The sequence below is a fragment of the Chelonia mydas genome, chromosome 12 (genome assembly GCF_015237465.2).
Source record: "Chelonia mydas isolate rCheMyd1 chromosome 12, rCheMyd1.pri.v2, whole genome shotgun sequence".
NCBI lineage: Eukaryota > Metazoa > Chordata > Testudines > Cheloniidae > Chelonia > Chelonia mydas.
The window spans coordinates 40,001,161-40,023,522 of NC_051252.2; the positions used below are offsets into that span (position 1 = coordinate 40,001,161).

At 45.9% G+C, this 22,362-nt stretch overlaps 1 protein-coding gene and 1 long non-coding RNA gene across 6 annotated transcripts in view; one reads left to right on the forward strand and one right to left on the reverse strand.

Moving 5' to 3' along the window:
* LOC122462529 overlaps positions 1-14,349 on the reverse strand; it is a 28,141-nt gene extending 13,792 nt beyond the window's left edge. Inside the window, exons 1-3 of one of the 2 annotated variants that reach the window (XR_006285118.1) lie at positions 14,257-14,349; positions 9,740-9,853; positions 1,089-1,936 (exon numbers count right to left, since the gene is read on the reverse strand). This is a non-coding gene — a long non-coding RNA (uncharacterized LOC122462529). Of the gene's footprint in view, positions 1-1,088; positions 1,937-9,739; positions 9,854-14,256 lie in introns of those variants that run through there. The other variant, XR_006285119.1, reaches the window with a different exon arrangement.
* The window catches only part of NFAT5 (nuclear factor of activated T cells 5), a 152,879-nt gene continuing 140,596 nt past the window's right edge, over positions 10,080-22,362 (forward strand). The window contains exon 1 of one of the 4 annotated variants that reach the window (XM_037877569.2): positions 10,080-12,317. Coding sequence is in view for 2 of the 4 variants with exons in the window: in XM_043526019.1 (XP_043381954.1) it covers positions 18,176-18,320 (145 nt within the window). In the remaining 2 variants the exon portion in view is untranslated. Of the gene's footprint in view, positions 12,318-17,073; positions 17,137-17,608; positions 18,321-22,362 lie in introns of those variants that run through there. The other 3 variants (XM_043526020.1, XM_037877568.2, XM_043526019.1) reach the window with 3 other exon arrangements.

A 22,362-nucleotide genomic window follows, 5' to 3' on the forward strand; every position in this document is an offset into this window, starting at 1 on the left:
TCTAGCTGACAGATGGTGATACTGAGGCTTTTCTGGCACCAACAGTGTTTTGTAAGGAGTTAATTTTTAGAGAGGATAAGAGGCAGAAGGGCCAGCATGTTTAACTTGGAACAGCTACAGCTCTGACTTGCCAGTCAGGTTCATACAGCTGAACACAGGAAATCTCTTGAATCAGCCACTGATGCTAGCAGTTATCCCTAGTGTGAAGAGTGGAGCTTCACAAGGATTGTTCAGCTGTGACCATTAGGACTACATACTGGGCTGACTCATGGAAAAGAAGATTGTGGCAAACAGTTAAAGATTCTACCCAGGAACAGTCTCAGTAGCATTTAGGCTGTGACAACCCCAAAGGAATTTCCCTGCTGAGCTTGTTCTGCGGTGAATTGACAGCTCTGGCTGAATTGTGAACTCTGGCATGCTGGAGCCAAACTGCCACCAAGCAGAGTGGAAGCCTGGAGAGTCTCACAGCTCCCTATGGCAGAACCTGGCTGACTCATTGGAAGTGATGCGTTCACTCTTGGGGGACGAGAGGGTCCTTTGTGCAGCTCCACGGCCTGTTTATCCATGGAATTTTCTCTCCAGAGGAACCCACACACCTGCCATTCCTGTTGGAGGTAAGTGACCAGGACTGCTAACGTCTACATACCTGATCAGAGAGCTAGTAGGACCCAAACACTAGAATAAAAGAATTCAATAGGTGAAAAATCGTTCAAAAGCTTATTTCAGGACGTTATTATTTAACGACTAGGTGGCTGTATAGGTGTAATGGCTTTATCCCATCCCTGAGAGCTATGTGTGCCTGTGCATGAAGGGCTGGCGAGGCACCAGAGGCTGCGCTACACTTCTGTGTAGCTATTTTAGAGATCTATAAGAAGGAGTATGCTAAACATTTGTATTGCTTCTAAAGCTGCAAAACGGAAGCTAAAACCCCTCAAGATGTTCTAAGATGAACATCTGAGTCTCTTTTCAAGTTTGGCAAATATTGTTAAGAGCTGGATCCAATTTATAAAGAGTGTGAGAACATGATTGAGAAGAAAACAGTTTTTTTTATTTTGGAACGATTAAAAAAAAAATCACTTGACCTCTTCATTACAAGACAGTTATACAGACAAGGGAAGCATCTTGCAAATAATTAAATTCACTAACTCTGGATTTTCTTTGATTAATGAGGGGGCACTGAAATACTGTTCTAAGATTTGTCACAACCGCTCTTTTCCAGGAGATTTTTAAAAAATAATTATTTCCTCCTTTATAAAAGGAACCCAGCAATTAACAATAGTCAACAATTTCCCCTGAAAGTCTGAATTTACAGAAGAACATGTTTGATCAGAAACTTTTAAATTAATTTAATAAAATGTGCTAAGATTATTTTCTCCAAGTACTTCATAGCCTCAGAAGGTAACATTTCTTATTTCCTCATTTTATGTACAGTGAAATATGTCTTGAGTGACTTCAGGTATTTGGCAAAAAGTTGCTTGCTTCGTGGAGGCAGCTTAATAAAAGGGGGGCAGAGGTGTACTCTGTATATTTGTGGATATTTTGGCATAGTCTTTTAAGACAGGGGGATGCCTAATAAGGGTAGTCTCCTGTGCAGGTTCTACTGTACTATGTCAAAAGTTAATATCCCCTCATTTCTAATAAAGACAGATTTGGGGTTTTAATTTGATTATCTTGCTTACAAATCTAAACCTCTAATACCCCATAATGCAAATGTGTATATTAGCCTCACTTAGGGTAGTGCATCTTGAGAAAATTAAGCCATACATTATTTAAATGCAAAGTTTAAAAAATGTTGGAGCTGTACATTCAAAGAGGAAAAAAAATACCATGGCCAAATTTTTCAAACTTAGGTTCCTAAAATTAGGCACTTGAGTCCATCTTTAGCTTCCTCAGCAGAAGTGGCCACACCCATAGCTCCCTCTGAAACTTATGGAACCTGCATGAAAATAAAATGGCTTGATTTAGGTGCTAACTTTAAGTACCTGCCTTTCAAAATTCAGGTTTCTATCTGTAAGGGTCATTTGTATATTCGCACAAGAGGTTTTGATGAGACTGGAATAAACTAAAGAGATTAAAGGAAACATTAATTGTGACAGATAGTTGTATATAAGGTATAGCTTTAAGAACCCCCAATATTCAATTTTAGAACAGCAAAACATACGACTACAGTTAAAAAGCAAACATTCAGACAGGAACAAATTAACAGCTCAGCCAGCTAGTGAATCAGCTATAACAATGCTCCTTCTCAACTTTCTCCAAAAACTCTCTAAAATAAAGGTGGTGTACCTATGCCCTCCTTGGTGTATGTATTTTAATTTTAAATGATGGTAAAATTTGGGCCCTTACCTATTGAGGTGGGGTTCCCCTGCAGCTGCATGAAAAAAGAGGTGGTTGCGGGTCTGTAAAATATACTTCAGTATACTTACAGATTTCAAAAACAACACTGCCCTCCTGTGAAGGAGAGACCAGCTGAACATAGTTGAGCAATATCCATCCTGGTGGCAGTAGGGAACACCTATTAAGGCCATAAGGCTAATATGAGGAATAATGCTAAGGGGCTCTGGAGGAAACATTGGCCAGTCCTCAGTTTAGACAAAGGGAGGATCTTTTTGGACCAGATCTCTACACAGTCCCACTTGTGGTGGGATGGACACACATTACCACTGAGCTTTGGTTAGTTTCTGGAAAGCATAGTCCACTGGAGCTACATGCTGCCCTTTAACCAGACAGCTGAGGTTATAAAAGGCTTGTGTTAGGGCCCTTTATATTCTGAGTGACGTACCCACATATGTCCCTCCATCTTATTTTAAAAAATGTAATAACGTTATTAGAGCCTTTCTGTGGGCCCTGCTCAATCACCATGACTATCATTAAGCCTTGGTCTACACTGGGGGGGGGCAGGATTGATCTAAGTTACGCAGCTTTAGCTACGTGAATAACGTAGCTGAAGTCGAAGTACTTAGATTGACTTACCGTGGTGTCTTCACCGCGGTGAGTCAACTGCTGCCGCTCCCCCGTCAACTCTGCCTGCGCCTCTTGCAGCGCTGGAGTACAGGAGTCGACAGGAGAGCGCTCGGGGGTCAATTTATCACGTCTAGACTAGACACGATAAATCGATCCCCGCAGGATCAATCGCTGCCTGCCGATCCGGCGGGTAGTGAAGACATACCCTTAGAAAACTACAACTCCCTGTAGCCAAAGGAGGTCGGAGTAGGCTCCCAGACCTACAAAATTACTATTTTGCTTTAGTCGTGTCCCAGATGTCAAAGTGGTTCCAGCATGCTAAATAAAAGGCTTGATTTAGGTGCTAACTTTAAGCACCTGCCTTTCAAAATTCAGGTTTCTATCTGTAAGGATCATTTATATATTCGCACAACAAGAGGTTTTGATGAGACTGGAATAAACTAAAGAGATTAAAGGAAACATTAATTGTGACAGATAGTTGTATATAAGGTATAGATTAGGCTCCTATGCACTACCACAATATATATAATAATCAGCTTGAGAGCCACACTTAATTAGATAGATCAGGTCCATGGCTTCAGTGCCTAGTCTTCATTAGGCACGAGACCACACTGGCTTAGAAGAGGGAGCCTTCCAGTGCCAGAACTTTATCAGTGCAGAAGCAGATATTGTCTTCTAAGGATCCCATTGGTCCAGATCTTTCCTGAGTACTGAAAAAACCTGGTCCTAAGCAGACACCTACTTCTGTGCTGATGTAACCCCGACAGACCCCGGTCACCTCTGGAGCTTAGTGCATGAGCCTCTACCGCATGAGCTAAAAGCCAGCTGACTGGTAGCTAAGGCTGCAGAGCAGACTCACTTTATCTCTCTCTTTAAGTGGTCTCAGTGTCACTATATGGGACAGAACACCACACCCAGGAGGTGTGTGGGTTACACTGACACCAGAGATTCCATTGGTACTGGAGAGCTTTGTTGTGTTGGATTAAGCCAGTGCAGCTATCTCCCCACCCCTGCACCTCCCTCAGTACCAGGATCTTCCATAGTCAAGAAGATGCTGGTGCCATGCCATGAGGCTATCAGTGCAAAGACTTTTTGGTTATGTCTACATTGCAATTAAAAACCTACAGATGGCCCATGCCAGCTGACTTGGGCTCACAGGCCTTGGGCTGCAGGAATGTTTAACTACAGTGTAGATGTCTGGGCTAAGGCTGGAGCCCAGACTTGAGGACCCTGTGAGGTGGGAAGGTAACAAAGCTTGAGCTGCAGCCCAAGCTAGAATGTCTACACCACAATAAAACAGCCCTGCAGCTCAATCCCTGCGAGCCTGTGTCACCCCCACCTGTGCGCCCACAAGTGTCTAATTGCAGTGTAGACATACCATTTGAGACAGCCGTCAAAGTCTCTGCCCTACTGGGTCAGACCAAAGGTTCATTTAGCCCAGTATCCTGTCTTCCGACAGTGGCCAATGCCAGGTGCCCCAGAGGGAATGAACAGAACAGGTAATCATCAAGTGATCTATCCCCTGTCGCCCACTCCCAGCTTCTGGCAAACAGAGGCTAGGGACACCATACCTGCCCATCCTGGCTAATAGCCACTGATGGACCTATCCTACATGAACTTATCTAGTTCTTTTTGAACCCTATTACCGTCTTGGCCTTCACAACATCCTCTTACATGGAGTTCCACAGGTTGACTGTGCAATGTGTGGAAAAAATACTTTATTTTGTTTGTTTTAAACCTGCTGCCTATTAATTTCATTTGGTGACCCCGGTTCTTGTGTCATCAGGCATAAATGATGCTTCCTTATTTATTTTCTCCACACCAGTCATGATTTTATAGACCTCTATTATATCCCCACTTAGTCATCTCTTTTCCAAGCTGAAAAATCCCAGTCTTATTAATCTCTCCTCATATGGCAGATGTTCCATACCCCTAATCATTTTTGTTGCCCTTTTCTGAACCTCTTTCAATTCCAATATATCTTTCTTTGAGATGGGGCGACCACATCTGCACCCAGTATTCAAGATGTGGGCATACCATGGATTTATACAGAGGCAATACGATATTTTCTGTCTTATTATCTATCCCTTTCTTAAGGATGCCCAACATTCTGTTCATTTTTTTGACTGCCGCTGCACATTGAGTGGATGTTTTCAGTGAACTCTCCACAGTGACTCCAAGATCTCTGTCTTGAGTGGTAACAGCTAATTTAGACCCCATCATTCTATATGTATAGTTGGGATTATGTTTTCCAATGGGCATTACTTTGCATTTATCAACATTGAATTTCATCTGCCATTTTGTTGCCCAGTCACCCAGTTTTGAGAGATCCTTCTGTAGCTCTTCACTATCTGCCTGGGACTTAACTCTTTTGGGTAGTTTTGTATCATCTGCAAATTTTACCACCTCACTGTTTACCCCTTTTTCCAGGTCATTTATCAATATGTTGAATAGGACTGGTCCCAGTACAGACCCCTGGGGGACACCACTATTTACCTCTCTCCATTCTGAAAACTGACCATTTATTCCTACCCTTTGTTTCCTATCTTTTAACCAGTTAACGATCTAGGAGAGGACCTTCCCTCATATCCCATGTGCATTTAGAAGATGCCACAGTGCCTCCCCTGGCTGCCCTCAAAACCTGAAAGAAGTGCTCAGGATTCCTCTGTTATGGAGTTCTTAGCTCCTTCCATAGGCAGCGGGTATCAGAGGCTGGGGGAGGCTGAGCCTCCCAAAACAGCCAGGTGTGGACCCACCCACACTCCACCCCCAGTCCTCCTCCATCTGCTTCCCGCTCTGCAGGTGGCCATCTTTTCCCTGTGCCATCATGGTCCCAGCTGGGGCTGGGGCTGCACTGCCCGGCCACTGGGTGCTCCAGCCCCCCCAGCCCCAGAGCACCCAGTGGCCAGGCAGTGCGGCCCCAGCCCCAGAGCACCCAGTGACCAGGCAGCGCAGCCCCAGCCCCCCCAGCCCCAGAGCACCCAGTGGCCAGGCAGTGCGGCCCCAGCCCCAGAGCACCCAGTGGCCAGGCAGCGCAGCCCCAGCCCCCCCAGCCCCAGAGCACCCAGTGGCCAGGCAGTGCAGCCCCAGCCCAGAGCACCCAGTGACCAGGCAGCGCAGCCCCAGCCCCCCCCAGCCCCAGAGCACCCAGTGGCCAGGCAGTGCGGCCCCAGCCCCAGAGCACCCAGTGACCAGGCAGCGCAGCCCCAGCCCCCCCAGCCCCAGAGCACCCAGTGGCCAGGCAGCGCAGCCCCAACCCCCCCCCCAGCCCCAGAGCACCCAGTGGCCAGGCAGCGCGGGCCCAACCTCCCTAGCCCCAGGCTGCGCTGCCTGGCCACTGAGTGCTCTGGGGCTGGGGAGGCTGGGGCTGCGCTGCCTGGCCATTGGGTGCTCTGGGGCTAGGGAGGCTGGGGCTGCGCTGCCTGGCCTCTCGGCACTTTGGGGCCGGGCGGCTGGGGCCGCACTGCCTGGCCTCCCGGTGTTCTGGGACTGTGGATCTGGGGCCGCACTGCCGGATCTCCCGGTGCTCCGGGGCTGGCCAGTGGCGAGGATGAGATCACACTTCCTGGCTCCTGGCGCTCTGGGGTGAGGGAGAGGGCTGGGACCGTGCTGCCCGGCCTCCAGTCTCTCTGGGGCTGGGGATGCTAGCTTGGGGCAGTGGCCAGTGGCCTTGGTGGGGGAAGGGGTTCTGGGTTGGGCTCGAGTGGGTGCGGAAGGGGCGGGGCCGCCTCGGACAGAAAGGACGGGACTGGTGGGCTAGTCTCCCCAAGCCAGTGGGTCACCCACCACCCGTGGCTCCTTCCCAGAAGAAAAACATCCCAATTAGTCCACAGACTGTGTGGATGAGCTGTCTGCCCTCACACAATGGTGTCAAGGGCTTCTCCTGCTCTGTCTGCTGTTGATGATCTCTAGGATCCCAACTTCCTCTCCTTCATATGTGGCTAGTATTCCATTACTGGAACATATAGTCATGCCCTTGCCTGCACCCTCTTCTGATCCAGAGCGTTAGATGGCGAAGAGCCTTAGCTGAGATCTCAGTTCCATGGGCTGTCCTGGTCGGCTTTGGAACTGCCTGGGGAAAACTGAGAGGCTTCTTGGGACAGCTTGTATAGCACAGAGGGACATCCCAGGGCTCTTGTTCTCTTTCAGTTGCTGCAGTCTCTTTAAGTATCCCACTTCAGTCTCTCTTCCTGTGTAGCCTTACTGACATGGCAGAGTTTTTCCTCTTACCCTTGGGAGTCTGGAGATTTAACAGATCAGCCATAAGACTCCTCCTCACCTTTCTCTCTCTCGTAAGACAGCTTTGTTATTGTATCTGCTTCCCAGACCAGTAGAAATGTTTGCAGCAGCATCCCCTCTGCTAGCCAGTATTCCTGACTACCTGTCTATTCAAGAAGTGGCACTGTCCATCTATAGACCTCTTCCTGTCAAACAGCAGTGCAAAGTTTCTCTTGTTCTGCTTCAGAGCAGGGATGGACAGACTATCACCCATGTATTTTTGTTGAGAGCAGAGCATAGAGGAACCTTATATATTCTCATTGTTTCCTTTAATCCCACCTGTGGTGAAAAAGATAGAACCCAGACATATTAGTTGTTCCAGTATGGGCCAGATAGTACTGACACATGTTTATTCTTTGAGTGGCTCTGCATATTCCCACTTGTGGGGCACTTTGCCACCTTGTGGTGCCCAACAGTAGAACCTTCTCCAAGCAGTGCCTGTTGGAGCGCATGTGAGCCCCATCTGACTCTCCCCTTGGTGTTTTTGAATGTTCCAAGGGCAAGACTAAGGGGGTGCTTCTCTCTCTACCGTCTTAGTTCCTTTCACCTGCTATGCCAGACAGAAATGAACTATGCTGGTCCTTCAGATCCGGAGTTTCTCCAGTTATAGTGCCTTGTTATAGCTGTTGTTCTTAGTATAGTTTTTATATAAGGTAATTTATGTACAGTAGAATATAGATAGTTTAATATAACTTTCATAAGGCAATTCCATGTGTTATGGTGGAACTGCGGATGAAGTTGTTGTTGAGCTTTAAGAGAAATGTTTCATTACCAGCTGTCATCCTGGTGTCAGATAAATGCATGAGGTGCCTTAAGTGCCTGGTAGAAGGACACTTTTTGTATGGGTTTTCTATTTGCTGGACTTTCACTCCCAGATTAAGGAGAGGCAGAACAGACATTGCTGCTGCTCAAGGAATCTCTGGCTGCTAAATCAACCGGTTCTGGAAGATCACTGGATCTGAAAACTAATAGGCCTGATGTGGCTTTGATGGCTTAGAATCATAGAATATCAGGGTTGGAAGGGACCTCAGAAGGTCATCTAGTCCAAGCCCCTGCTCAAAGCAGGACCAATCCCCAATTTTTGCCCCAGATCCCTAAATTGCCCCCTCAAGGATTGAACTCACAACCTTGGGTTTAGCAGGCTAATGCTCAAATCACTGAGCTATGCCTCCCCCCATTTTTTAGCAAGGTTGAGTTCCAAGTCATTGGGTTCTTTATCAGTTCCAGTTTCCAATCCTTTAGCTAAAACTGTCAAGGCTTTGAAGATACCATTGATAGAAAAGGGTCGATGGCCTGCTAAGGTACCTAAATCCATATTGATTCTGACTGTATTGGTTCTGAAGAAGCAGTTGAAAGAGAAGACAGTGACTGTTAGCAATGCCAGATCCTGTACGTCAGACTTCCTGAATCTGTCCGAGTCTGACCTAGCCTCTATGATTCTGACTTTGAAATCCGGACTTTCCTCAGATTCGAAGAGAATGTTAACAGTCGTGGCTGATGACCGCTGTCCTGCACCTAAGGCCAAGTCTACATTCGGAAATTAGATAAGCATAACCGCGTCGCTCAGGGGTGTGAAAAATCCCCAATCCCGAGGGACAGTAAAACTGACCTAACCTCCGACCTCTCAATGACATAGCTACTGCCTCTCAGGGAGGTGAAGCTGTCTCTTAGCTCAGCTGCAGAATTTTAAGTGTAGACCTGCTCTAAACGTTCCTCAGATCTGTCTGACAAAAATCTGGCAATGAGGAAGAGAGTCTTCCTCAGTTCCACAATTTGCTTCATTGTCACCTGGAAAGAGGAGAAGAGCAGAGGAGATTGTTTGTTAGTTTTTTTCCTGACCCTTTTATGTTTCCTCCTCCTAAGACCCCTACGGACAGATCTTTCTCATCCTTTATTTCTTTTCACCGTAAGGTTCCACTGCTGTCTCCAGTGAGATCCATAGTGGATCTGAGATGGAGGACAGAGGATGATGGAGGAAGAATCAAGAGACCTGATTTGTCCTGAGTTGTGCCTCCTTATACTTTTCCTCTTCCTATGGTATATTTCCAGATCCCCGCTACTGGAGAGACTGGCAGCTCTGGTCTTCAAGTCCCTATTGGATTCCACCACCACAGTTACTGGATCACCCTCCTTATGGATGGAGAGGTGAAGTTTAATCCGTTAAGGATCTGGTTACTCAACAGTTCTCAGATCTGTTTCTTCCGTATCTATTGGTAGCTCAGATGGTAGAAACTGATATGCTTTCTGAAGAAGAGGGTAAGGAGATAGTTCCTATTTTTGAACAGGAATAAATGGATATAGATTTTGATCTAGATGTAACATCCTATGAGTTTGTGGGTGTAGCTTCTGTGTCCTCCCACTCTGAAGATGCTTTGCAGTTCCATGACCTTGTGGATTGCACAGTAGCCACATTAAACTTAAAATTTAAGACTCTGGATCAGTACCAGAGCAGGCACAGACTTAACATTTTAAAAAGTCTAAGGGAAAAGGTACTTACAGTAGATCTTCCTTGATTTGCTGGCCAAGACCACAGCTCATAGTTCCATGTTTCTCCTGGAACAGTTGCTGGTATCCTCCTTCCTTCACTACCAGGAACTGGAAGAGCTTCCCCCTAGGCATGAGTGAATGAAAACTAAGAAGGATTATTCTAATAAAAATGAAGTACTAATATGTAAAATTTAGTATAAAAAAAAGGAAATTTGGAGCAATCTAGGGTCTGCTGAATCCTTTAATTCTAACATCTGCTTAATACAGAAGGTATATTTTATATCTGAGATTTAAAATTTGTATCTGTATGTGTGAGCTCATTCTGTGTAAAGGACTACCTTAGAAAATACACTGATTTGAATGAAGCAACAAGGTTGTTCTGTAGCTTCCAGTAAGCCTGGCATCCCAAAAGGCCAGAATAGTTTTGTTCATTGTTTCTTCTATGCAGGGTCCAGAGGCCTACTTGTTGATCTTATGATTTGCAAAATTCCCCTCAGAAATGTCTCACTTACCCCAAACAGGCAAGTGTATCAGGAGAGGAATATTCAACACATGGGTTAACATATCACCAGATAGTAGAAAGATCCAATTATAAAATAGATATGTATTTATAAAGAGAAGAACCAAATTAACTAAATTGTGCTGTAGAAGTTAACAGGTGTTTCTTTTAACTAAGTACAACCCTACAGTTTTAAATATTGCAGTTTCAAAAGTATCTTCTGATATCATTAAGGAATACAATTGCATTAATACTCCTTTCACAGCTCCTTTTACCTGAGAATCTCAGCAGTTTAGAAACATTAAACTTCTTGACACCCTTATGAACTATGTAAGTAATTCAATTCATTTTACAGAGGGGCTAAATTAAGCACAGCGACGTGAAACAGTTTTCCCAAGGTCACGTGGTCCAATGTGGTCCAACACTGGCTGTGCTACTGTCGCTATACTATTTCTAGTGTGCTTGCTTGATGAGAGCTAGTGCAAGTATGTGTCCATGAGCTGGGAATCACACCCCTAGTTCACAGTGTAGACATAGCCTTAGTAACTGGTTAGCCAAGCTATGCTTATTTCATTCTTTTAATCTTCTCACAAATTAGTGTCTCCAGCCCCTACATTTTTTTCCTCAGAATTCTTTTCAGACTGTTTAATCTTTCTAGCACTAAAGGTGATCAGAACTAAATGCAGTATTTCAGAGCTCCTGAGAGCCAAGGTATTCTCATCTCCCTGTTCCAGGATATAACTGTACATGCAGACAAAAAACAACATTTTTGCTATAACAGCCCATTGCAAGTTCATATTTAATCTGCTAACCATTGTCACCATTGGTCTGGTCTCATCTTAGGGCTTCTGAAACAGCTCCTTCCCTGGTGGATTTGTGTTGTGAATGAGTTCTCTCTGACGGCATTGGGCTCTACTTTTGTAGACTGAATCCCAGCACTATTTCTTGCCCATTTTCTAATCTTTCTCGGTCCCTTGATATTACTTCTTCCTTGTCGTTTGCAGTTGTTATTCCCAACTGACTATTATTTATTACCCCTTCAAGTTCATTAATCCGTCAAAGAAAGTTAAAGGCAACCAGGTCTTAAAGATACTTTGAAGCACCTCTCTGGACACTTCCCCCAGTGCGATACATTGCCATTTATTGTTTATGGACTATATTCAGATGTACTTCAGTTTGTGGGACGGTACTTACACCCAAGACATGTTGAATTACATTTTCAAGTACAATTTTGAGAGGTACTCTGTTAAATTCTTTTCTAAAATCTAGATAGAGAACATAGACTATTTCTTCTGTGGCGATTCATTTTGTTACTTTGATTACAGATAGCACTCAGGTTTGTTTTGCATGGTTTTGATTGTATATTTTTCCTGATTTCTGTGTCACCAAGGTGTTTACAGATTATTACATACATTTCTAAGGTGCCTAACACTATAATATTAGTTTGGCAGATTTTTATTTTTGTTCAGTTTTTTTTCCTGAGTCCTAGAAATCAGCTTTAATGGATGATAAGTATAAGGACTGCTTCTATATTGCCCTCTTTAAGATTGTTACTGCATTTGTCTATTTTCTTCCTCCTCCAAGATTTGATAAAACTAATTGTCAGTGGCTCAATAAATTCATTAGTTAATCTTCTTAGATCCCCGAGATTCTGGGCCTGTTTATTTGTACAGTTCGATGAATAGTCAGTTTTCCCATGTCTTTCCTTACATGCTTTTATTGACAGCTAATGTAGGCACCCTTTAGTATAGAGGCCTCTGAATTTAATTGGGAGTGTTCCAGTTGGAAAGATCCTGAGTGTTGCAATCCAGCCTTGGAGACTACAATTCCCATGATGCCTTGAGGGAGGGAGAACAAGAGAGAGAGAAAGAAACTAACTTCCTCTTCTACTGGGAACGCAGCCAGGTAGAGCATGCAGTGGGCTCCATTTTGGGAGAGGAGCTGAGATTGCTCGATGGAGCTCAGCTGAGAGCCTGCAGGGGCTTTGACCAAGCAGGGAGCCTCAGAGGCTGTTGGTGGCTTCACTGGAGCCAGGGCAGAGACTTGCTGTGCCCAGAACTGACTGAGGAGGGCCTCCAGTGAATGCAATGTGAGTAGCCACCACCCTTGTTTGGGAAAGTACTTGCCAGGAAGGGGGACAGTGAAGAGACTGTAAGGGGTTGTCTGGGTCTGAGAAGAGATGGAATGGTCTTGTTATGTAACCAAACCCAGGGTTCCTGACATCTGGTTAAAACAATTCCCATCTTCAGAGGGGTTGTGCAGTTTGGAAAGATTCCAAATTAGAATTGCCCTGCCTCTTGTTGCCTTGGCTGGACTGATTCACTGGACCAAGAGTGTTGTCCCCAGCTTCAAGATCCTCAAGCGCACCTACGCAAGCATTTAGACCTCTGAAATCCAGAGGAGAGTTCACTCAGAGGTGGGGTAAATGGTGGCAGTGTAAACGCAAGTTAGAATAAGTTTCATTTACTACAGTACACTGTATTTGTTAATTGATTTATTGAACTGCCCCCTGCTGATTTAAATTAGTGGTGACATTTAATCTCAGTCTATCATGTTTTCTTAAATTGTTAAGTAAAGATGTGTTAACTCCAATCTAAGTGTATATTGTTTAGAACTGGTGTTTTTGAGTAAGACCCATTGCACGGATTAGTTTAGATTTATTCCTTGAGGCTCCCAAGGCACACCATTGAGTGTGTACAGGGCCCAGCTAAGTGGAGGCACCACCAATTTTAATTTCCTTTACAAGTAAAAGGACTGCAGCAGAGGGGTGGATAGAGGTTTCCCACCTATCCAACATCATCACTGGGATACGCCAGATCTCCTTTACTGTCAACAGCATCAGGCACCCAGGTGAGTGTTGCCTGCTCCCAAGTAACAGAGAGGAAAGGGGGGTTACACTATATTCATGAAGTCTGATGTTTATTTTTCTATACTAGTCATTGTTTAAAGATAGAATTTTGAGAAGTAGTTCAGTAGCTCAACCATTTTAGACGTGCTCATTAAAATGCCTTTTAAAATATTTTTATTTTTCATTTATTCTCTTCAGCCTTGTTCACACTTACAGCAGTGTACAGGGTATATGTAGTTACATGGAGCAGTGATAGGCAGTCTGTGTCCACATGGTGGTGTGTGGCTACACACGGCAGTGAAACGTTCTGGCAGCAGGGAAGGCTCCAGGAACTCCCACTGCTCTCCCCCAGCCAGAGCCTTTCACTGTGGCAGGAAAAAGCTCCAGAAGCCAGGAAGCAGCAGAAAACTACATTGCAAAAATAGCAGCATAGAAATGGGAGGCACTGCTTTGGCATGTGGCAAGCCGTGTGGGGTATACATCCTAGAGTTCTGACATTTCTGTACTTGACTCACCTAAGCAATGCCTCACTGTCTTCACTGCTATTTATACCTGTGCTAGCTGGGCATGTAGTGTCTGTATTCAATATGCTGCCCTTACTGTAGACCATGGGTTGGCAACCTGCAGCATGCGTGCCAAAGGTGGCATGCGAGCCGATTTTTACTGACACGCTGCTGCCAGCCGGGGTCCCAGCCGCCGGCCCTACTCAGCCCGCTGCCTGCTTGGGTGAACGGAACCCCAGGCTGGCGGTGCGCTGAGCGGGGCTGGCGGCCGAGACCCCGGCTGGCAGGAGCCAGCAGACGGAACCCCAGACCGGCGGCGGGCTGAGCCCATCGCCAGTCTGGGGTTCTGTCCGCTGGCCCTGCTGAGCCCGCTGATGGTTTGGAGTTCTGGCCGCTGGCCCCTTGCCAGCCGGGGTCTCAGCTGCCCGCCTGGGTGAATGGAAACCCCGGTCAGCAGCGGGCTGAGTGGGGCGAGCGGCTGGAACCCTGGCTGGCAGGAACCAGCGGAACCCCAGACTGTCAGCGGGTGAGCTGGTCTGGGGTTCTGTCCGCCACCCCCACTCAGCCCACTACCGGTCTGGGGTTCCGGCTGCCGGCCTTTTGCCAGCTGGGGTCCCGGCCATCGGCCCTGCTCAGCCTGCTGCTGGCCTGGGATACCAGCCGCCAGCCCCGCTTACCTTGCTGCTGGTCTGTGGTTCCAGCCACCCAGCCCCCTGCTAGCCAGGGTCCTGGCCACTGGCTCCGCTCAGTCCGCTGCCAGTCTGGGGTTCCATCGGGGGGCCCCTGTAAATGTAAAATTTATTACTGGCATGCGAAACATTAAATTAATGAAGACTTGGCACACCACTTCTCAAAGGTTGCCGACCCCTGGTGTAGACATATCTTCTCAATATGAAGAAGTTCAGTGGTATTTTTTTGTTTTCTTCTTTTACCTTGAAATTTTGTATGGTATAGTCTTCTTTTGTTCCCTTTTCCATTCCCAGTGCAGGTTCTCATTTCTTTGGACTAGAGTCTTGTGCATCCACACTTGTTGTCTCATATTTCTTCTTCATCAGAGGAATTGTAATCTCAATTAAGAAGTTTGAGATTCCTCAGCCTTCTTTCACATTGGTGAATTTTAATACTTTACATCACCTATTATTCACTAAGTTTCTTAATTCCCCAATATTTGCTTTCTTGAAATCCGTATCTTCTGTGAACTCAGTCTTCAGTGTGTTTATTTCAAGTATACTTTGGTCACTAGTTTCAACACTTCCGTTATTTACTTTCTCAGTAGTTTTTCTCCCTCTTAGTAGAAAATTTACCCAGGAGGAGTTTGCATCTGCCAGGATACCATGCTCTTGGCATAATGAAGTTTTTCACTAGAGAAAACTGCCAATTGCAGTGTCATTCCCCCACCCCAATTCTCATATCTTTTCTAAAAGTATCTATCCTCTTAGCTGCTTGTTAAGCTCAAATTTGTGAAACCCCAGGCAGGTCATTTAAACTCTGTGCTGAAGTTTCCTTATTCTGATATTATTTAGAGAGTAAATTTGTCTTTGTAAAGCACTTTGAGATCCTCAAACGTGAAGTGGGGTTTTCTTTGCCAAGCGTGCACAACGCTCCCCCCCCCCCCACCACCACTTGGTGCTACCTCTTCTCTTTTTCCCTTTCCTGAATTGATTGATAGGGATAATATCAACATTATGGTTGTGAGAAACGTCCCATCAGCTTTGTGATGCCATCTAGGTTATGTCCTCTGTGAAGGAGTTGAATACTCTGGCTCCCCTTTATACAGCAGGCAGACAAGCCTCAGAAAACACTTAATTTAGAAAAGGCTAAATAGTAAGAACTATTGTCTGTCTCTGACCCCCTCTTTTTTCAGTGTTTCGTTTTTCTTTGATAGGTCACCCATTCGCTTGCATTTTTTCACCTTTCAAGGAAAGGGCTCTCTTACCCACACCTTATGTACATATAATTTATTTGGGATATAAGATACCAACTAGTTGTATGGAGCAGGACCAAGCATGATATCTTTGTAAAGAATGAGTTAGTTTTAAAAACAAATAGTAATTTTGGGGCCTTCGTAGCATCTACCCTCACAGAGCAGCTGTTTAGTAGGAGTCCTGAGGCTGACTGTCATTAGGACCAGATTCAGCAGTTCAAGAAATTGAGGCCTGGAACATCCTGTTTAATTAGAGAAAAAACCTAGCAGCACATGGGCTGATACACAACGCTCTGGTAGACTGTGGTACAAGGGATGCCATTCACAGAGAGTTGACGGACAGAATAATAGGTACTATTCTGACTTGATGAGCACAAAAAGATCAAGTTGAATATTAGTAACTTCTTCATTCTAACCTAAAACTTATCAACCCTTCCCTATTTTAAGGGAAACCAGTCCATGACAAGTTTTAACGTATCACAGGAAATCAGGTTTGAAGTAGAGACATAAACTTCAAACTCCAGCAAATGTGGCATTTTTTTACTGCTCTGGAATGGTTTTCCTCCAACTTCTTCAATCAGCTTTGAGTGATTTTCTTCAAACTGTTGCTGGGGGGAGAAAATTTAGCTCTTATGGTCTGTACCTGAGGGTGAAAAGCTATAGCACAGGAAGAGGAAAACAGATCTGCAGCCTAACCTATGCGGGTCCTCCAGCTCTTTCTCACCTTTGCCTGGTAGCAGCTAGCATTCCCCTCTTGTTCTGCTTTTACCTCTTTCATTCCCCAATCAGGGATGGTTTAGTCAATGTGGCCAAATGTGCAACAAAAAGGGGCCTTACTTCACCAGAGACCATTTGACTAGCATTCACTACACCTGCCCCAGAGCTGCACAGGGTCAGAGAGGAGCTGCTTCATGCTTGTCAAGCTACAATGATTACACAGTTCCAGGAGATTCACCTAGGGTGACCAGGTGTCCGTTTTTTGACCAGAACACCTGGTGGAAAAGGGACCCTGGCAGCTCTGGTCAGCACCGCCGACTGGGCCGTTAAAAGTCCGGTCAATGGTGCTGCCCAGCTAAGGCAGGTTAGTCTCTACCTGTTCTGACGCTGTGCTGCGCCCTGGAAGTGGCCGGCAGGTCTGACTCCTAGGCGGGGAGGCACCATGGGGCTCCGCGTGCTACCCGAGCACCGGCTCTGTACTCTGGCCAATGGGAGCTGGCAGGGCGGTGTCTGTGGGGGAGAGCAGCGCCCAGAGCCACCTGCAGGCCTCTGCCTAGGAGCCGGACGTGCTGCTGGCCGCTTCTGGGGCACGGCGCAGTGCAGTCCACGGTGCCAGGACAGGCAGGAAGCCTGCCTTAGCCCCCCCGTTGTGTGGCTGACGGGAGCTGCCAGAGGTAAGCCCATACCCCAACCTCCTGCCCCATCCCAGAGCCCCCTCCCACACCCTGAACTCCCCATCTCTGGCCCCACCTCAGAGCCCTCCCCTCCGCCCCCCGTGCCCAGCGAAAGTGAGGGAGGGGGAATGTAGTGAGCGGGGGCGGCAGGAGCTGGGGGGCGGGGGTGTTCGGTTTTGTGCGATGAGAAAGTTGGCAACTCTAGAGTCACCGCGTCCTCCCATGTCTGCGTGAGGCACAAGGTAAGAGCCCCCTACCTAGGGGCTAACTGGATTCTCCATCTGTCCCCTCCGCACGCTGGATGGCCCCGAGCGCGGCGCGGCCCCCTGCCCATTCAGGAGCCCCCTTGGTCTGGCCGGTTCCCCCCGTGGCGTGGGTCGGGCCTGCCCCCTCAGGTGTTCTAGAAGCGTCGCTCTTTCCTCAGCTGAGGCTCTTCTCTCTTCCTCCCTCCGTCAGTCACACGGACCCAGCTACTCCCTCGCTGGTAGTACTCCCTCCCACCGCGCCCAGAAACTGCGCAGGCGTAGAACCTCACTCGTGGGCCGCTTGGTATTTGAGCACGCGACCCCTCACCAAGGGGCCCGTGGGCAGGCACGCACATGCGCAGAATGACCCAACGAGCGAGTCAAAATGGGCAAAGCCTGACTGGGTCAGTCTACGCATGCGTACAATATCTGACCTGCGGCTGTTCCCATCCTTATGCCCCCTCCCTCGTCTCCCCTCCGGAGCGCGTGCGCAAGTCGCCCGCTCAGTAGTTCTCGATGTGCGCCACCCCTCCGGAGCCCTTTCGGTTGGCGCATGCGCAGAGCAGTAACGGAGGGGGCGGTCTGGATCGTTCCGTTGGCAGCGGCCGGATTCCTGTCAGCGGCGGCGGAGCCCGATCCTGACAGCGCGTGAAGCCCCTGGCCTAGCCCGGCCCGCAGTGAGCGCGGCGCGCCCCCTCGGCTCCCGGTGTCTCCCCTCCCCACGCCGGGGCGGCGGAGGCAGCAGCGCCCCTCCTCCCGGCGGCCCCCCAGCCCCTGCCGGGCCGCGAAGCTGCGATGCCCTCGGACTTCATCTCTCTGCTCAGCGCCGACCTCGACCTCGAGTCCCCCAAGTCTCTCTACTCCAAGGGTGAGTGCGGGGCCGGGGCGGGGCTGCGGGCGCGCTCGGCCCCGCGGGACCCGCCGCCGCTTGCCGCGGCGAGGCTGCCGAGAACTGGCTCCGGTGCTCGCCCCGCGGCGCCCTCGCTTGGCGGCCGGGCCCCTGCCAGGGAGACCTGCCAGGCGCGGAGCGGGGAGGATGCTAGCAGCCCGCCGCGGGGAGCGGGCCCCGGCAGGCATCCCAGGGAAGCCCCAGCCCGCCGCTCGGCGCGGAGATGGCAGCGGGGCTCCTCGGGCTGCATTCCTGGCGCGGACACGGTATCCTCAAGAATGTGTCCCAACAGGTTGGTGCGCACGGGACGCGGCAGGCGGCCCGCCGCGATATCCGCTCTGCGATCAGACCCGTGGGCAGAGGGGCTGGGCTGCGCCGTGTGCCGCTCTCCCTTGGCCGGGCCGCCGCTCGGCTGCTACCGCTGGCTTCCCGCTGCCATTTCGGAGTGTGTCTGGAAGGCAGGCAGACTGAGTGTGTAAACAGCGCCGAAGCTGACATGTTGGCTACATGCTGGCCTGGGTAGAACGTCTCGGTTGTGACTACAAAAACAGCGGAGACCGGGGGAATGGAAACACAGCTGCGCTGGATTCTCATAAAGCTGTTGACTAAATCAATGAAAAAAATGTTCTTGAATAAACTGAGTCGTTTCAGGGAAAGAGGTGGAATTCTGTCACAAAGTAGAAACTGGCTAAGAGTCAAAAAACAAAAAGTTGAGATATGTGGTTAATTTTCAACATGGCAAGAGAGTTTATGGTGCCCAGCGGTTTGAGCTGGGACTAGTATTTACTCTTTTAACTGGGGATTTGGAAAAGGGAGTGAACAGGGAGGTGGCAAAGTTTTCAGATGCTACAGTCTTTAAGGATAGCCAAGATGATAAAAGAATGTATGGAACGTCAGAGCTGTGCTAGGTGAATGAGCAGCCTGATGTCACGTGAAAGTCCATGTTGGCAAACATATGGTAATAAGGAAACGTGCAGTGGAGGGAATAATTTGAGCTACATGTACACATAATTGATTGCTAAACTCACTTTTAAATTAAAGATTTGGGTGTTGCTGTGGGCAGCTTAATAAAATATCTGATCATTGTGCAGCAGAGATATACAAAATACAACTTTTGTATGTATAATAAAGGGATAGAAAATACTGAGCATATCTTGCTGCTATATATTATGTCCAAGTAAAAAAAAAAAAAAAAAAAAAAAAACCTATTAAACTGGAGTTAAGGTACCTTAACCAGTACCCAGTTTTTTAAAGGCCAGAAACATCACAATGATCTTGTTATCCCCAAAAGAAAAGTTATAACCCCAGGAAATGCAGGCCTAAGATCAAACTTAAAAGAAATTCAAACATGTTAAGGTGTGGAAATACACAGTTAAGGTACTCAAACAGCTTTAACTCGTCATGGTGCCATGCAGTAACCGTAGAATTGTGACTAGTACATAATAGTGTTTGTAGTACCAGATTAGATTAAAATGATTTTTAGACTTTTTTAACCCACCCCCACCCCCATGTCACTACAGGGTGGTGTTCTGTTGTTTGGATGTCTTAACTATGTATTCCAGTTTGCCTCAATCCTAGTGAGAATAATAGCAGGTGGCAGGCGTTTTGAAAGAGTTCACAGGCTACGTTGCCCTGTCTGGGGTTCTCAACCATTTTCTCTGTGAGGCACCCCTTGACATGCTATAAAAACTCCAGGGTCTGGTGGGGGGTGTCGCTTGGGGCAGAGGCCTTGGGCATAGGTGTAGTTTGACTTCTAGGATGGGGGCAGGTGCCAGTGGGGTTTGAGCCACCTCCGCATGGTGGGGTCCAGGGAGGGAGTGCCATCTCCACCTCCCGACTCACCTCAGCAGGGCACCCAGCCAGCTGAGAATTGCTGAGCTAGATCTTAGTGGATTTTAACTACAGTAGGACCTCAGTTACAAACACCAGAGTTATGAACTGACTGGTTAATCACACACCTCATTTGGAACCGGAAGTATACAATCAGGCAGCAGGACCACCCCCCAACCCGGCAAAAATAAAAGGCAAATACTGTATAGAACAGTACCGTGTTAAATGTAAACTACTAAAAAAAGAAAAAAGGAAAGTTTAAAAAAAGATTTGACAGGATAAGGAAACTGTTTCTGTGCTTATTTCATTTAAAAGCAGCATTTTTCTTAAGTATAGTAAAGTTTGAAAGCTGTATTATGTCAATGTTCAATTGTAAATTTTGAAAGAACAAACATAATGTTTGTTCAGGATTACAAACACCTCAGGAACGGAGGTTGTTTGTAACTCTGAGGTTCTACTGCATACTGAAAGTTTGAAGAATATAGTGGGATAAAGACTTTATAGAACCAGGAGTGAGGGAAAAGAGCCGATTGTCTAGTCAAACTGTCAGTCACCCAGAGAGGGACTTCCCTTCTGCTGTGCAAAGGGTTCTGGGTAAAGAAGCATTCTATAAAACTCCTAGGTCCAGAGGCAGAGTAAGTTGCAGGGCAGGTGAGGAAGGGTCACATGGGGGAAACTGGGCCAGTTACAAGACTTATAGAGTACTTTGAATGAGTAAATGGACTGATGTAATGGAAAAGTATCCATTGTTGTCGTTGTTCTTTAGCTTGTTTTTTTATTATGTAGAATAAATTATTAGCACTCATTTTGATAAACTTCTCTGAACTGGGTCCTGCTGATTTGTTTGGGGAACCTTGCTGCCATGCTCTGCTGCAAAGTTTCTGTTACTTCATTAAGATAATTTAGGACAAAATGGTCTGATACAGGCTGCCAGATTTCTTAAAGGACTCACTTAAATTTAACTTTAACCTATAAATGGGCCTTTTTTTTTTTTTAAATACAAATCCTCAGAATATTTGTTTTGTTCTTCAAGTGCCATAATTTTCAAGTGGATATATTGTATTCTTTATATGTAAGAAAGTGGTTGAATTTGCTTGAAGTGCAAAACTGTTTTCAACTGAAATACAATATATAGACTGGTGGGCTTCCATAATGTAATTCATATGCCTTCACCGTTAGTTCTGGTAATCATTTCTGAAAAGAGAGCAGAACTTGAAAGGGTCTTGAGATGGATGAAATGATCACTAGAAGTATGCGTAAAGTGTTTAATGTAGAGGAGATGAATAAGATTGGGTGTGATATAGGTTTATAAAACAGAGTAGATGAAAAATTGATTTAAATACAAATCAAACTTTAAATTTAATATAGGTTTATTTAAACAAATATTTGAAATTGACAACCTATATTAATGTGTACATTTATTATATTCTAATATCTTTATGTATTTGATTTAAAGCAGTACAGGTTTGTTGCAAAGTTTTAAAGAAAGTCAGACCACTGAAGTGATGGAAATCACTAAGTATCTTGAACACAGATGTAGAGAATGTTATCTTAATTTCAGTTTATTCAACTTGTTCAGGTCAATAACTAGTTAATTCAGAGTTAAGAAGCTAATTGCTAGTTGAAAAATTAGGAAAGCTCCTTCCTCTTACAATCGCTGAATAAATGCTTTGTATGAGAGGATGAGATTCACTATGTTTCAAGTCTTGAAGGCCGTGGTGACCAGAAACAATCAGTCCAATTTGCTAACTACAAATAATATCTCCTTCTGTTTAATAAATCAGTTGTTTTGTATCTAAAAATATGTTTCGACAGACTTTTTTCTTATGGATCTAGCACACTTAAGGTAGTTTTTAATTGAATTTGAATTTCTGTCCATATCCAACTTGACAAAAATCTCAAAAAATTAATCGTTTAGTAAAAAGTTAAGCTATGCTGCTTAAATATGAATAGCTATTGTGTGTCCTCCTTGTTAGAAAAAAAAGCACTAAATTTAGTGCAAAGATTATATTTAATTGCAAATCAGCGTGTTTTAATGGTTACCATCCAGTGAGAATTAACCTGTCTTTCAGAAAAATAACTGTTGTGCAAATGCAAATTGTGATAAAATTGATTATTTAAGTAATAGATTTTCTGCTTCCTGATCTAAATCATGATTAAAATTGGTGATTTAAATCACTTTGATCTAACTCAATCAACCCTGTTATAAAACAATAATATAAAGAAATATGAGGATTTCATTTTTATGCTTTATCATACGATAAGAACAAAGGGACATTCACTTAAATTGAAAGGCAACACATTAAAAACTATAAAAGAAAATACTTCTACACAGTGAATAATTAATCTGAGGACGTAATTGCCCCATGTTATCCTTGAGGCCATTAGGTGGGTACAGAAAAGTACTAATGTTTCTGTGGATAATCAGAACATCCACCATTATTATATTCCTTGTATTTTTCTTCTGTCTAACCTCTTGTGATTCAGTGCATAAACTAAAAATC